Source organism: Elephas maximus, chromosome 26 (assembly GCF_024166365.1).
Source record: "Elephas maximus indicus isolate mEleMax1 chromosome 26, mEleMax1 primary haplotype, whole genome shotgun sequence".
Taxonomy (NCBI): Eukaryota; Metazoa; Chordata; class Mammalia; order Proboscidea; family Elephantidae; genus Elephas; species Elephas maximus.
Window position 1 is genome coordinate 33,569,027 of NC_064844.1, and position 17,515 is coordinate 33,586,541.

Sequence of the window (17,515 nt, forward strand, 5' to 3'; positions counted from 1 at the left end):
TGAAATAGTGTTTGCATAGCTTCCAGCATCACTGTAACACGCAAGCCACCACAGTATGGCAAACTGAAAGAAAGCTTCGTAACTATGATGGCCCAGGTATTTTAAGAACTATTTGCTCATCTTTTTTTTAGAACTCAGATTTGACCCATTTGAAAATGAAATACAGAATTTCATTAAAATATACACAGAAAAAAGTAGAAGGAAATATATCAAAGTATTAGGATTACAGAGATTTTCTTCTTTATATTTGTCTCTATTTTTCAAAATTTCTGTAATTAACATGTATTATTGTATAATAAGGAAAGCGTTTATTTTAAAAAAATCTACATGCCACAGAAAAATGAAGACAAGAGGTAGTCTTCATGTTATACTTTTAGACTCTCAGGTAAGAATTATCTTCTCTGTTAAATGGAGTTCTTTAGTTGAATAGTGTGAGAAACATGCCTCTAATCATTTATTCTATGTCACAGGTAGAAGCCTTCTTTGAAAATTATTGGTATTGAGCTTTCTTGGTTTTCTTTGTAATGATATACCTTCCTTTATACCCTTTGCTGCCATCTTCTTAAAACAGAAAAGACATATTGATCATATTTGCAAAAAGAAAACTTAGAAGATGAATTAATATACTCAGTTCAAGAATTCAGAAAAAAATAAAAGGCTATATGGGGTTTTTGTAAAACATATGGTCAAGTAGTCACTGCCCCCCGACATACAATTTGTCAATTATCAAATATGTATATGTCATTCTGCAGACACAGCTTTGCAGTGGAACTATTACATGTATGAACAAAAGCCTTCAAAAATCAGTAATGCTTAAAATTCAAATGCGACATATTCCTGTGCTGCAGTTTACCAACATATTTGAATCATTTTTTCTCAAGTCAACTCTAAGTGAAGTAGTAAAGAATTTTAAGTCTCCTAAAAACCAATGCCGTCGAGTCGATTCCGACTCATAGCGACCCTGTAGGACAGAGTAGAAATGCCCCACAGAGTTTCCAAGGAGTGCTCCTAGTCTTAGTAAATCAAATGAATAAGAATGGCCTTTTCTTCCAATCCAGTATCTTAAATAGAAACTATTAGGTTGAAATTATATTCATGACAAATATGTGATGATTTCTAGTTGATTACCACCACATGGATTAAGTATACAGTGATGTAGCTTGAAAGTATGGATCCTGGCTGGCAGGGCACTAAGCATATGTAAGAAAATGTTACTCTGATACCACCAGAGGTACTAAGAAAGACACCAAAGGAGGGATGGGACATTTTCTAAAACACGCTGGACTTCTACATTGTCCCATATTTACACAAATGATTCATTAGTCTAAGTTCAGTCGTGGGTGGTATCAGAGATACCTTTCATCCATTCTCTCAGGCCATAGAATTCTACCCTTCTAGACAGACAGAAGGCAGCCATAATGCCTCAAAACGCCACTTTCTATTCATGAGCTATCAAAATAATCAACAGCAGTTTTTTGTTGTTGTCGTTTTGTTTTTTTAAGGTAAGATATGTTACTGGTACTAATATTTTAAAATGTTTAAAACATGTCTCCCACTGTCTCTTCCTGTGCTTCCTACCCCCTTTCTATTAAATTCCATTTTTAAGCACGGATTTGTTACACAGCAAGGCAAGTGAAGGTGTTGCCTTGAAGAAGAATAAGAAAAGTTTTCTTCTTTTTCTATATTTTTTTACAGCAAACACATATGCTTTATATTTTTCTAAGAGGTCACACACACTGGCATATGAACCTGTTCCCACAGAATGGATCACTTCATGTAAAAACATGAATTTCTTTGAGCAGACTGTGTCAATACTTTGGAAATATGGCTCTGATAAACCACACTGTGGCAAAGCCTCAAAAGAAAAGCACTACTCACTGAGCCTGGTGGTACAATGGTTAAGCACTCAGCTGCTAACCAAAAGGTTGGCAACTTAAACCTGCCCAGTGACTCTGCAAGAGAAAAACCTGGAGATCTGCTCCCATAAATATTACAGCCAAGAAAACCCTATAGGGCATTTCTATTCTGTCACATGGGGTTGCTGTGAGTAGAAAATTGACTCAATGGCAACTAACAACATTGGCTTCAGAGGGCTCCAGTTAACGGTTACATCTTGATCCTCTTCAGCAAGTGTTCCCTGCTGAACTCGTTCAGGTTTCCTTCCTCAAAACACCCATCCACGTGTCCTCTGGCTTACAGGACTGCCCGGCTTTTTTCTACTGTGTGTGGCCCCTGAAACAACTTTGCCAAGACCACGTCAAGGACCTTATTCAAGTTCTTTTGGTAGAATGCATTTAGAATTTGGAAAAAGAGTCATGACCAAAAGCCAGAGGAAACCCAAAGGCTCTATTTATTCCAGTAACAAAACTAATGAGACTTTGGTATCTTTATTATATATATATATATATTTTTAATTAAATGATAAAGAAAGCTTTTGGCAAAATATGAAAATGAGTATTCTGACCTTTAGCATTTTTCCTCATCATGTGATTACTCAAAATAAATAGAGTCTGGAAATTTAAAGCATGATGACTTTACACGGGGAAAAAAAAAAAAAAAAGAGTTCATTTTCCACCAGCATACATACTTTACTGAGGCTGTAATGACACTTGGTAATATGCTTCAGGGACAAATTTTTTTAAAGGGATCAAGCCTGAGTTCTGAAAAAGAAGAGATGAACAAATAATTTTTAAAATGCTCAGGCCATCATAATTGGGAAGTTTTCTGCAAGGCAGTCACTGAAATCAAATAATAACTTCTGGCCAACTTACAAGGGCCAGGGAGAAAGTTTGGGAAAAGCCAGAGGAAGGCATCAAATGCTAACTCATGGAAAGGTTTACAAAAATGCCCTGGCTTCCTAACTGCCCCACAATGAGTATAAACTGTCCCACAACAATTGAAACAGATGTTTACACTTTCCATATATTTGCCAGAAAAATACAGGTCTGATTTACCAACCTATCCTTGAGCTATTAAGATGCTATGCTACATCAAGAATTTATATGCTGAAATGTATAATTTATTTCGAAACAGTATGCCAGTAATGTTGTAAGCCACCATGTCAGCTGTTAAGAGTGGAAAATATCACACTTATTTCCTGCAAATATGTGGCTCATTGTATAATTATTACATGTCAAAGTGTGCTTGGCTAAATCTGAAAAGCTACTTCTAATCTTACCATCAGAAAAATAACAGCACTGAGCAATGTGGAGTTGACATCTATCTATTTTAGGCTCTTACTTATTATTCTATCCCTTTCTTCAACCCATGGAAGAAACTAACAATGACAAATAACATTTATCTCCTCTATGTTTTAGAAAGAAGACCTGGCAGCACAGTGTTTAAGTACTTGGCTGCTAACCAGGTCAGTGCTTCAAATCAACCAGCCGCTCTGTAGGAGAAGGATATGGCAGTCTGCTTCCCTAAAGAGTACAGCCTTGGAAATCCCATGGGGGCAGTTCTACTCTGTCCTGTAAGATTGCTATGAGTCGGGATCAACTCGATGGCAGTGGGTTTCTGTTTTGGTGTTTTAGGGAAAACACATTGTGTAATGTTCCTGTGAGAATTAATCAGTTCACTCCTCACATCTACCTGTCGACACTCATATCAAACCAATGGGAACATCTATATTTTGATTTAAATTAAATTTGATACAAAACAGTCTTCTTGTTCTAATGTAGATTATTGTTTAAAGTGTAGAATACAGCTCTAACACTGCAAAACCACTGGAATTCAAAGACACTTTATTTATAATGCTCTCCCCATGCATTGCTTCAGAAAGATTACTATAGCAAGTGGAAGCACCTACAAATGCAGCACTAAAAAGAAAAAAAATTCAGCATCACTTAAATTTCCTGAAAGGAAATATTCATGTTTCAAATATGTGACAGTAGACGTAAGCCCTGTATTTCTGCCAAACTCAAATTAAGTTGTCCTCCAACAACTTCTTATAGCAGAGCTACTTTCATTTCTAAAAATCTGTAACTTCGCTGAAGCTGAGTAACTTCCATTTGTTAATCTCACACAGCGATATTTAATAACAAAACTGCAGTTGCTAGCCAAACTTGACCTCTACAAAGGTAGTTTATAAGTGGTTTGCCCATCGAAGTCAACTAGGCACAGTGTTAAAAATGCACATTATTATGCAATGATAAAGAACAATGGTGAATCTGTGAGGCACTTCATAACAAGATTGAATCTAGAGGGCATTATGCTGAGTGAAATAACTCAATCGCAAAAGGACAAATATTGTACGAGACCACTATTGTGAAAACTCAAGGAAAGGTTTACACACAAAAAGAAACAATCTTTGATGGTTATGGGGAAGGGGAAATGAGGTTGGAAAAACATTAATAGACAATCGATAAGCCGGTAACTCTGGTGAAGGGTAAGACAGTACACAATATTGGGGAAACCAGCACAACTTGGAACATTCTCTAGAATAGACCACATATTCTGTCATAAAGCAAGCCTTAGCAGAATCCAAAACACTGAAATATTACAAAGCATCTTCTCTGACCATAAGGGCATAAAAGTGGAAATCAACAACAGAAAAAGCAGGGAAAAGAAATCAAACACTTGGAAACTGAACAATATCCTGCTCAAAAAAAAGACTGGATTATAGAAGACATTAAAGATGGAATAAAGAAATTCACAGCATCCAATGAGAATGAAAACACATCCTATCAGAACCTTTGGGACACAGCAAAATCAGTGCTCGGAGGTCAATTTATATCAATAAATGCACATATTCGAAAAGAAGAAAGGGCCAAAATCAAAGAATTGTCCCTACAGCTTAAACAAATAGAAAGAAAGCAAAAAAAGAAACCCTTAGGCACGAGAAGAAAACAAACAATAAAAATCAGAGCAGAACTAAATGAAATAGAAAACAGAAAAACAACTGGAAGAATTAACAAGACCAAAAGCTGGTTCTTTGAAAAACTCAACAAAATTGAAAAACCACTGGCCAAACTGACAAAAGAAAAACAGGAGAGGAAGCAAATAACCCATATAAAAAATGAGATGGGCAATATTACAACAGACCTAACTGAAATTAAAAGAATCATATCAGATTACTATGAAAATCTACTCTAACAAATTTCAAAACCTAGAAAGAAATGGATGATTTCCCAGAAACATACTACCTACCTAAACTAACACAAACAGAGGTAGAACAACTAAACCCAAAAACCCAGTGCCCTGGATAGACCCATAACAAAAGAAGAGATTGAAAAGGTAATCAAAAAACTCCCAACAAAAAAAAAGTCCTGGCCCAGATGGCTTCACTGCAGAGTTCCACCAAACTTTCAGAAAAGAATGAATGCCACTACTACTAAAGGTATTTCAGAGCACAGAAAAGGATGGAATACTCCCAAACTCATTCTTTGAAGCCAGCATATCCCTGATACCAAAACCAGGTAAAGACGCCACAAAAAAAGAAAATTACAGACCCACATCCCTCATGAACTTACATGCAAAAATCCTCAACAAAATTCTAGCCAATAGAATTCAACAAAAACAACATATCAAAAAACTACTTCACCATGACCAAGTGGGGTTCATACCAGGTATGCAGGGATGGTTGAACATTAGAAAAGCAATTAATACAGTCCATCACATAATAAAAGACAAGAATCACATGATTTTATCAATTGATGCAGAAAAAGCATTTGACAAAGTTCAACACTCATTCATGATAAAAACTCTCAGCAAAATATGAATAGAAGGAAAATTCCTCAACATAATAAAGGGCATTTATACAAAGCCAACAGCCAACATCATCCAAAATGGAGCCTGAAGGCATTCCCCTTGAGAACAGGAACCAGGAACAGAAAAGGGTGCCCTTTATCACTGCTCTTATTCAACATTGTGCTGGAGGTCCTAGCCAGAGCAATTAGGCTAGACATAGAAATAAAGGGCATCCAGATTGGCAAGGAAAAAGTAAAATTATCTCTATTTGCAGATGCCATGATCTTATACACAGAAAACCCTAAGGAATCCTCAAGAAGAGTTCAGCAGAGTATCGGGATACAAGATAAACATACAAATATCAGTTGGATTCCTCTACACCAAAAAAAAAAAAAAACACTGAAGAGGGACTCACCAAATCAATATCATTTACAGTAGTCCCCAAGAAGATAAATACTTAGGAATAAATCTTACCAGAGATGTTAAAGACTTATACAAAGAAAACTACAATATACTTCTGCAAGAAACCAAAAGAGACCTACATAAGTGGAAAAACATACCTTGCTCATGGATAGGAAGACTTAACATTATAAAAAGGTCTATTCTACCAAAAGGAACCTATATATTTAATGCAATTCCGATCCAAATTCCAATGACATTCTTTAATGAGATGGAGAAACAAATCATCAACTTCATATGGAAGGGAAAGAGGCCCCGGATAAGTAAAGCATTACAGAAAAAGAAGAACAAAGTGGGAGGCCTTACTTTACCTGATTTTAGAACCTATTATACTGCCACAGTAGTCAAAACAGCCTGGTACTGGTACAACTACAGACACATAGAGCAACGGAACAGAATTGAGAATCCAGACATAAATCCATCCACTATGAGCAGTTGATATTTGACAAAGGCCCAAAAACAGTTAAATGGGGGAAAGGACAGTCTTTTTAACAAATGGTCCTGGCATAAATGGATATCCATCTGCAGAAAAATGAAACAAGACTCATACCTTACTCCATGGACAAAAACAAGCTCGAAATAGATCAAAGACCTAAATATAAAATCTAAAATGATAAAGATCACAGAAGAAAAAATAGGGGCAACGTTAGGAGCCCTAATACATGGCATAAACAGTACACAAAACATTACTAACAATGCAGAAGAAAATCTAGATAAGTGGGAGCTCCTAAAAATCAAACACCTATGCTCATCTAAAGACTTCACCAGAAGAGTAAGGAGATTACCTACAGACTGGGAAAAAGATTTTAGCTATGAGATTTCTGATCAGTACCTCATCTCTAAAATCTAGGTGGCACTGCAAAAACTCAACTACAAAAAGACAAATAATCCAATTTAAAAATGGGCAAAAGATATGAACAGACACTTCACCAAAGAAGACATTCAGGTAGCTAACAGATACATAAGGAAATGGTCACGATCATCAGCCATTAGAGAAATGCAAATCAAAGCTATAATGAGATTCCATCTCACTTCCACAAGGCTGGCATTAATCCAAAACACACAAAACAATAAATGTTGGAGAGGCTGTGGAGAGACTGGAACACTTATACACTGCTGGCGGGAATGTAAAATGTACAACCACTTTGGAAAATGATTTGGCCCTTCCTTAAAAAGCTAGACATAGAACTAGCATAGGATCCAGCAATCCCACTCCTTGGAGTATATCCTAGAGAAATAAGCACCTTTATACGAACAGATATATGCACAACCATGTTCACTGCAGCACTGTTTACAATAAGAAGAAGTTGGAAGCAACCAAGGTGCCCATCAATGGATGAATGGATAAATAAATTATGGTATATTCACACAATGGAATACTATGCATCGATAAAGAACAGTGATGGATCCGTGAAACATTTCGTAATATGGAGGAATCTGGAAGGCATTATGCTGAGTGAAATTAGTCAGTTGCAAAAGGACAAATATTATATAAGACCACTCTTATAAGAATTCAAGAAATAGTTTAAACAGAGAAGAAAATATTCTTTGATGGGTTCGAGATGGGGGAGGGAGGGAGAGTGGAAGGGGGTATTCACTAATTAGATAGTAGATAAGAAACGACTTTAGGTGAAGGGAAAGACAGCACACAATACAGGCAAGATCAGCATAACTGGACTAAAGGAAAAGCAGTTTCCTGAATAAACTGAATGCTTTGAAGGCAAGCATAGCAGTGGCGGAGGTTTGGGGACCATGGTTTCAGGGGACATCTAAGTCAGTTGGCATAATAAAATCTATTAAGAAAACATTCTGCATCCCAGTGGCGTCTGGGGTCTTAAACACTAGCAAGCGGCCATCTAAGATGCATTAATTGGTGTTAACCCACCTCGATCAAAGGAGAATGAAGAACACCAAGGACACAAGGTAATTATGAGCCCAAGAGACAGAAAGGGCCGCATAAACTGGAGACTACATTAGCCTGAGACCAGAAGAACTAGATGGTGCCCAGCTACAACCAATGACTGCCCTGACAGGGAACACAACACAGAACCCCTGAGGGAGCAGGAGAGCAGTGGGATGCAGACCCCAAATTCTCATAAAAAGACCAGATCTAATGGTCTGACTGAGACTAGAAGGACCCCGGTGGTCATGGCCCCCAGACCTTCTGTTGGCCCAGGATAGAAACCATTTCCAAAGCCAAGTCGGATAGCACTGGACAATGGGTTGGAGAGGACGCTGGTGAGGAGTGAGGTTCTTGGATCAGGTGGACACTTGAGACTATGTTGGCATCTCCTCCCTGGAGGGGAGATGAGGGGGTAAAGGGGGTTAGAAGCTGGCGAAATGGACACAAAAAGAGAGAGTGGAGGGAAGGCGCGGGTTGTGTCATTAGGGGGAGAGCAACTGGGAGTATGTGGCAAGGTGTATATAAGTTTTTGCATGACAGACTGACTTGATTTATAAACTTTCACTTAATGCAGAATAAAAATTAAAAAAATAAAATAAAAAACAAAAAAATGACTAAACTTGCTGGCCTGACTGAGACTGGAGAAACCCTGAGAGTATGGCTCTAGGATACCCTCTTAGCTCAGTAATGAAGTTACTCCTGAGGTTCATCCTTCAGCCAAAGACTGGATAGGCCCATAACACAAAATGAGACTAAAGGGACACACCAGCCCCGGGGCAAGAACTAGAAGGCAGGAGGGGACAGGAAAGCTGGTATAAGGGAGCCCAAGTTTGAGAAGGGAGAGTGTTGACATGTTATGGGGTTGTTAACCAATGTCATAAAATAATATGTGTACTAACTGTTCAATGAAAAACTAGTTTTCTCTGTAAACCTTCATCTAAAGTCCAAAAAAAAAAAAAAAAGCACATTATCTTCACATTGGGAAATGGAAATATAGTATTTAGAAAGAACTAGGGTACATTGTTTATACTCTGTCACACTGCAATTTTTCTTTTTAACAGTCAGGTAAACCATTAGAAGAGCCTTGCTGACCAAGATAGTGCATTACATGTTTGTATGCCTTACAGTGCACAGCACAGAGCCTTAGAGACATGCTTAATAAAGCAGGTGCGTGCACACATTACTTCAGAAAACAGAATAATAGTTTTAGTTATGGCCATTTTTTAAAATCACTGTCGTTTCATTGTATCACTCTGGGAATATATACAGCATAGCTAACATTTCTACATCACTTTACTCAGCATTGACCCTGAGTGGTGCCAACAATTCAAGCTAACCAAAAGGTTGGAGGTTCGAGCCCACCCAGAGGCGCCTCAGAAGAAAGGCCTAGTGATCTACTTCCAAAAAGTCAGCCACTGAAAACTCTATACAGCACAGTTCTACTTTGTCACACACTGGGTCATCAAGAGTCTCAATCAACTTGATGGCAACTGGTTTTTGTTTTACTCATTCCAGTATGCTATTGCCTTCTATTTGGAAGCATCAGTTCCAAAAACACAACACACTACGTCCTTCATGTTTTGATTCAGATATCTAAAGGAACTTATATCTACTTTTTTGAGAAAGTGGTTTAAAACTTTGACACATAAGCACATTTTTATTTGAAATGATGCATTTTGTTTCTGAGGAGGGAATATTCTAAAGGAGGCGACAAATTCCTTTACTACCTTTCCTTTTGTAGACTGATAACCTCATCCTGCAACAGTATCATGAATTTAAATTAATATATGTATTTTTGCAATACTTTTTCTGACACTAAAATATGTCACTTTTAGAATATACGAAAATAGAAAAAAAAGTTCTAAAACAAAACAAAACAACATCCAACCCTGCCAGATCTCACTACAAAAAACAATCACTGCTAATATCTGGTGTATTTTCTTCTCATCTTTTCTTAGTGTATTGTATATCATTAGTATAAGTACTCAATGTCCTTCATTTTATATCCTTCATTTTCCATTTAACAATATCTTATGACCACTTCCTGCTAGACTTTAATAAAAGATTCTTAAAAAATACTATATTTGATGGCAGCATGTTGTTGTTGTTAGGAGCCATTGAGTTGGTTCCAACTCATAGTGACCCTGTGTACAACAGAACGAAACACTGTCCCATCCTGGACCATCCTCACAATCGTTGTTATTTTTGAGCCCACTATTGCAGCCAATGTGTCAATCCATCTTGTTGAGGGTTTTCCTCTACTTTACCAAGCATGATGTCCTTCTCCAGGGACTGACCCTTCCTGACAACATGTCCAAAGTATGTGGACGTAGTCTCGACATCCTTACTTCTAAGAAGCATTCTGGCTGTACTTTTCCAAGACAGATTTGTTCATTCTTCTTGGCAGTCCATGGCACAGTCACTATTCTTCGCCAACACCACAATTCAAACACATTAATTCTTTGGCCTTCCTTATTCCTCAACCAGCTTTCAAACGCATATGAAGTGACTGAAAACACCATGGCTTGGGTCAGGTGCAACTTCATCTTCAAGGTGACTTCTTTGTTCTTTAACACTTTAAAGAGGTCTTTTGCAGCAGATTTGCCCAATGCAATGCATCGTTTGGTTTTTTGAATGCTGGTTCCATTATGTTACATGTAACATAATAATCTATTTCTCTATAGTTGAACAAATAAGTTATTTTCATCTTTTCTCGATTACAAATAGTGCTAAGTATCCAATCTGTACAAACCATTATCACAATCTTTGGGGACATTATTTCCTTAGACTAAACCGAAAAGTAAACCCACTGCCATCGAGTCGATTCCGACTCCTAGCGACCCCACAGGACAGGGCAGAACTGCTCCATAGGGTTTCCGAGGAGTGGCTGGTGGATTTGAACTGCCACCTTTTAATTAGCAGCCAAGCTCTTAACCACAGTGCCACCGGGGCTCCTTCCTTAGGCTAGATATCTTAAAATAGGATTACTAGGTCAAATGTCCTGAACATGTTTGAGGTTTAATTTTATGCTAGTTTTTGCTCTCCAGAAAAGCTGAGCCAGTTTACACTCCCATCAGCACTGGATGAGAGTCTCAATTTCACTATAATCAAAACAGTTTTTATTAAAAACTAATTCATTTTTTTTTTAATGTGTGATTTTAGATTGCATTTTAAAAATAATGAGTTAAGGTAGAAATTTTCTATTGTTTCTTTGTTTTTTCTATGATCTGCATTCTCTCCTCTTTTTTCTGTAGAAGTTTTAGTGTTTTTCTTATTGATTTACAAGGGCTCAATACATATTAAGGATATTACCTTTTAGGCTGTTGTATTGTTTCAAGATATGATGCATTTTTATAATTTTTCTCTAATTATTAAGACCATACATGCTTATTGTAAAGAATTTTGAAAATTAAAAAAAATATATTGAAGAATATAACAATTAGCCATGATCCTACTATAATCTGGTGGTAGGCTGACATTTCGATTCATTTTCTTTCAGTCTCCTTTCTGTGTTTATAGACATTTAAAAAATAAAATTGTAATCACAATATCATATTCTGGATTTTTAAAAAACGTAAGAATTTCCTCACAGGATTAAATATTCTTTGAAAATATTATTTTAATACCTACATCATATTCCATTGCATAGTTATACCATAATCTATTTAAACACGCTCCTCTTCTTTAACAACCCAGACAATATTTAGATTATTTTCAAATCTTTGCTATTATAACTAATCCTACCATGAGCAATCTTATACATTTGATACAGTTTTGATGTTATATTTAAAATGAGCCTTATACCCATGTCTTCTCCACAGAATATAAAACATAACAAATACTGGACCTACCAGTTACTTGAGTAGGTGCAATCACTTGGCTGGCACTTGATGTAGAAGCTTCAGGAGCTACTTCTACTGGCACAGGAGGTGATGTTTTCTCAATCACTACTGTATGAGGAATTAGGGAATAAAAAGAAAATTAAAGCCTTTTATGAACACTGAGATCCCATTTCAAAATGCAAGCGTAATTTAGTCTAATAATAAACCACAGCAGTTCTTAGTTATAAAGAACTATTATAGCTTCTTAATGCTCAAGCTATTAATCTATAGTCATGGTTTCAACATCTACCAAGAATAAAATTGAAAACAAAACAAAACACCAAACCTGCTGCAACTGAGTCAATTCTAACTCATAATGACCCTATAGGACAGAGTAGAACTGCCAAATAGGGTTTCTAAGGAGTGGCTGGTAGATTCGAATTGCTGCCAAGTTCTTAACTACTGTGCTACTAGGGTTCCTTAGCAAGAGTACCTGAGAACAATTCAAAAGCCAAGAAAAATGATCTTTTATCAAATGATGAACCTCAGTAATGTTTTCATAATCTATACTATTCTTGACTATAGAAAAGAGTGAAAAACTTCTTTTTTTGTTCCATTATAGTACTTCTAATATCATACTTATAATACTTACACTGTAATACCCTACTTACACTAACATTATATCATAAATATGTTAGTAAAGTTATTTAAGTGTATTTTTCATATTTTACTTCAATTATGAATTCTAATGATTTACTAAACTTGAAAATCAAGGACACAAAAATTCTTATCTTACTCTTTTATTTAGACTACCTATGACACAGTGTGTCTTGGAAGAAGTATAATTAGAATGCTCCTTACAAGCAAGGATGGCGAGACTACATCTCACATACTTTGGACATGTTGTCAGGAAGCATCAGTCCCTGGAGAAGGACATCATGCTTGGTTAACTAGAAGGTCAGCGAAAAAGAGGAAGACCCTAAATGAGATGGATTGACACAGTGGCTGCAACAATGGGCTTAAGCATAAACATGATTGTTCAAATCGTACAGGACCAGGCAGTATTTCATTCTGTTGTACACAAGGTCTCTATGAGTTGGAACCAACTTGATGGCACCTAACAACAACGACACAGTGTAGTTAAGAGCTCGGCTGTTAACCAAAAAGTTAGCAGTTTGAATCCACCAGCTGCCCCTTGGAAACCCTACTGGGCAGTTCTACTCTGTCCTCTAGAGCTGCTATGAGTTGGAATCAACTCGACGGCAAAGAGTTTTTTTTGGTTTTACTCTTACAAACAGCACAGGTAACACAACTACCTGGAAATTGTGGGTGCAGGTTAATAGTTGAAACCCCTGGAGAGAGCTGGGGTTGACCAGATTCAGGTTTGGTTTTCTCTTGATCCAATGAAGGTATTTCCTAGATGGTTATATTAAAAATATATATATATATAAAAGGCAAGATGAGAAGAAGAGAGGGAAAGGGGGGGAGAGGGGAAGGAGAGAGAAAGGAAAACAAGAACAAATTAAAATGAGTGTTTTCTTTTCCCATATATCACTATTTTCACTTAATTCATTATACTCTTAGAAAGACAATGAAATATCACGACGTTAGACAAAAATCGGTGTAATTACAACAAATACAAAAAAAGAATAAACTATTGCTGCACCTCAACTTTGGCAAGCCCTTCAGTTTTTCTATCCATGCCGATCCATACACACACTCACCTATTTCCCAGGGGCCCAAAGGTAAACATTTTAAGCAACAGTGCTTAATCCACCCCAAACCAAAACCAAACCAAACCCATTGCCATCGAGTCGATTTCGACTCATAGCAACCCTATAGGACAGAGTAGAACTGCCCCATAGTTTCCAAGGAGCACCTGGTGAATTCGAACTGCCGACCTTTGGGTTAGCAGCTGTAGCGCTTAACCACTACACCACCAGGGTTTCCTAATCTACCCCATCCAGGTTTAAAGTCACTTTTTGGTCCTGCCTCTTCATTCCTGATTCCAAGTTCTGCCCATTTGCACTATTCCTTATATTTGTTCATTGTTTTTCATAGTCATAGTCTCCACTATCCTACTCTTGACTCACTCCCCCATTCTCAGTTTATCTTAATAATCTAATTGGTCCCTTGGGCTTCCTCTTCCTCTTCCTCCCTACTTCATTTAATCCTGCTGAAAACATCTTCCAGAAATACTGAGCACTCATTACTTTCTCCCACATTTTACCTCTTTTAAAGAAGACAGACAGAATATAGAATACAATCTTGATTGTAGTACCCTATTCCCTGCAGTCCATGGTCAATGCCAACAAGAAGCAAACTATGACCAGATGTTAACCCACTCTTGCAGCTTACAGACAGAAAGTCCCCATGGGGGGACTCCCTAATCAACAATCAATGTCACTTCTCCACTTGACAGGCAGGGTCCAGTTGAGGAGTAGGGTATTTCCCCACCAATTACAACTGCGCTTTGAGATTCCAAGCCTTCCAAAGCAGCCCCATCTAAGTTCTCTTTCTAACCAAGTATCTCACGGCTCCCCAAACTGACCCCTTGCTGTCTCCTCCACCACACCTTTGCACATATAATTTCCCACCCCCGGACCATCCTCCTTTCTCATCATCTACCTTTAACTTTCACATTGTGGTGTGATTGATTACATTTGTGTGGCCTTTCTACCCATGGTCTTGTAACTCCCACCCAGGTAATTTGGGCAGGACTGTGTGATAGGGTAATTGTGGCCCACCTCAGGGATTGGTTGGTTTTGCTTTAAAAGAGAGCCAATTCCAAAGCAGACAGGAGAATCCCAGCATCACCAAGGAAGACCAGCCAGGAGCCAGCACGTCCTTTGGTCCTGGGATCCCTGCAATGAAGAGCTCCTGGATCCAGGAGACAGACAGTGAGCTGTAACCTTGAAGATGGTGAGAAGCGGTGGCAGGAGGGACTCAACAGCAGGAGATGGTGTGGTGGGCTTCCTGGCCCATGGAGAGAGAATGTTGGGTGCCTTTGGGCAGGGACCTAGGGTCAGGGAGAGGCATACCTGCAAGCACGGTTGGGAAGAGGCTGTTCTGATGGAAGAACTGTATTCTGAGTGCTCTGAGCCTGAATTGTAACTGTCACCTCCCTAATAAACCCCATAACCGTGAGTACGGTCTGTGAGTTCTCTGTGGCCATCGCAATGAATTATCGAACGCAGCAGAGAAGTACAAAGTGCTGTGGGAAGGAGGGTTGGCGTCAGAATTTGTCAGGATGGTGGAGAGAGAAGGCATATCTGACCTCTGCCTCATAGGAATCAGCCTTGGACTTTTAAATTTGATTCTCCTTCCCCTTGTGATGTTAGAGGAGGTCAGACACTGCTCACATGCTGTTTTTACATTCATCATGAGACTTTTGCAAGCTGCCAAGACCACAAGACAATGACTGCATTTTCCCCACTACTTCCCCCCAAAATAAAATGCAATAAAAGCATAAAAGAAAATTTTAGAGGACCCTTTCAGACCCTTAGTAAGAATTACCATAAACCCAAACATAAACAGAGAAGAAGAAAACTGAGTTAAAATGTTAAGATGAGACTGTCAGGCAGCTTGGCTGGGCCACTCAAACTCTAAATGACACTAGAACTCAATTTTAAAAATCAATAAAATTATTAACTGTTGCAAGTCTTTAGAGATGTTATCCATGAGCTGCAATGTGCATGTAAAATCTCATATGTGTTGTACTTCTTTCGGGGTCAATTGGGGCAGTTTCTTCCTTGATGAGCACTATCACTCCAAAATCATAATTTCCTTTTTCTCCATTCTTTCAGCATTTACAATATAATATATATGTTATTCTGGCCCATATTTATAAGCTAATCATCTTTAAAAGAATTTATAATTATTTGCATATGTGTGTGGTCCCTACATAAATTCTAATACTTAATGCATTCTTGTCAATTCAAAGAATGATACATAAATATATAAACATTTAATAAACTTAACTAATTTTCATGTTACTATTTAGTAAAAAAAGCAAGTTGGTCTGAATGAATTGACCAAATGTATTCAGATAAACAATGTTACATAAATAGGACTTAGATCTGGAAAATGTCCGTATTTCCTACTAATAAAATTTCATAATTTATAGTGTCATTTTATGCAAAAAACCCACAAACACAATAGACTGACAAAAATTTCTCTGAAATTTTTTGAGAAGCTGACTTCTCAAAATCTGTATTCAAGGGTAAGCTCTGCTGCTATTCTAATTTAATTCAAGCATGCATATTAAGTTTTAGTTGAATTCAGAAGTGCTTCACCCGTATACACACTCTAAGACTACACGGCGACAAGAACATGTCAGATCCTTCCCATCATTGGTCCAAACAATAAAGCTGACCCTGAATTGTTTACAACCCTGAGTCCTATGAGTTCCTACCACTGTCTTCTCATTAAAATTTAAGCTCCATAAAAATAGAGATTTTTGTCTCATTTGTTCTCTACTGTTTTCCTAGCACCTAGAATAGTGCCAGTTATATAGTAGGTATTTCTTCAATGAATGAATTAATGCTACCTTTCCTTAAACCATTTTTTTTAGTTTCCCTTAAACCATAGTACACGTTATTTGTATTTACATCTAAAAAAATCCACATGTATTCTAATAGAAAACCATTGTGAAGGTAGAAAAAAAGATTTACAAACAAGAGTAAATTACCTTCTCAGGTGGTGCAGTTGCCACTAAAACCAGAAAAGAAAGCAGGGCATTAGTAAAATTCAAGACAATTCACTTATTATATTTCAACTTTAAAAAGCAATAAAGGTGAATTATGGTCATCTACCATTATGTTGCTATGAGTGGGAATCGACTCGACGGCAACGGGTTTTTGGGAAACTTTGGTGGTGTAGTGGTTAAGTGCTACGGCTGCTAACCAAAACGTCAGCAGCTTGAATCCACCAGGCACCCCTTAGAAACCCTGTGGGGCAGTTCTATTCTGTCCTATAGGGTCACTATGAGTCAGAATCGACTCAATGGCAATGAATTTACCATTGTGGGGGGATTTCACATCGATGCTGACAGGTAAACTATCAGTGAGAGTCATTCCTCAGCTAGACAGGCTCAGGCAGAACATGTGTTAACGTTCTTTCAAACTCTATCATTTAAAAAATTACATAACATATAAAAAATTAAAGAAGATAACACTTTCTGGTATATTATTTTATGCCTAACCTCAATTCTGAAACATTTATATAATTGTCAAATACTTGTTCTTAACATAGTATAGTATGTTTGGAATGCTTTCTAACATCAGTGTTATAAAAGAAAGCCACTTGTTTCAAAAATGAGTGGCTACATTCTCAGTTTACTCTAATCTTTAATGAAGTCTTGTAAGCATTACCAGAAAGATATGCTAACTAAATTATGAAGAAAAAAATCTCACAAGCCAATCAGGACCAATGAGAGATTAGCATAAATATGCTAAACAAACGACATATTACACAACCATGGTGGGGGGTGGGGGGAGATCCTTGTATTTTGAAAGACTTATTCTTCGTTAACCAATCCTTAATATTAGTCCTTAAACCTGAGGTCAATATTCACTGGAATTTTTCTGATGAATTGGTGTCTCCATAAACATTCACATATAGGCATTAACCCCTTAAAACAATG

At 37.4% G+C, this 17,515-nt stretch overlaps 1 protein-coding gene across 6 annotated transcripts in view; it reads right to left on the reverse strand.

Annotated features, from left to right (window-relative positions):
- The window catches only part of LTBP1 (latent transforming growth factor beta binding protein 1), a 740,867-nt gene that overhangs the window by 197,274 nt on the left and 526,078 nt on the right, over window positions 1-17,515 (reverse strand). For all 6 annotated transcript variants that reach the window (XM_049870392.1, XM_049870391.1, XM_049870390.1 and 3 more), the window contains 3 exons: window positions 16,562-16,584; window positions 13,188-13,287; window positions 11,902-12,000 (listed from right to left, as the gene is read on the reverse strand). In XM_049870392.1, coding sequence (XP_049726349.1) covers window positions 11,902-12,000; window positions 13,188-13,287; window positions 16,562-16,584 — 222 coding nt within the window. The remainder of the gene's footprint in view (window positions 1-11,901; window positions 12,001-13,187; window positions 13,288-16,561; window positions 16,585-17,515) is intronic.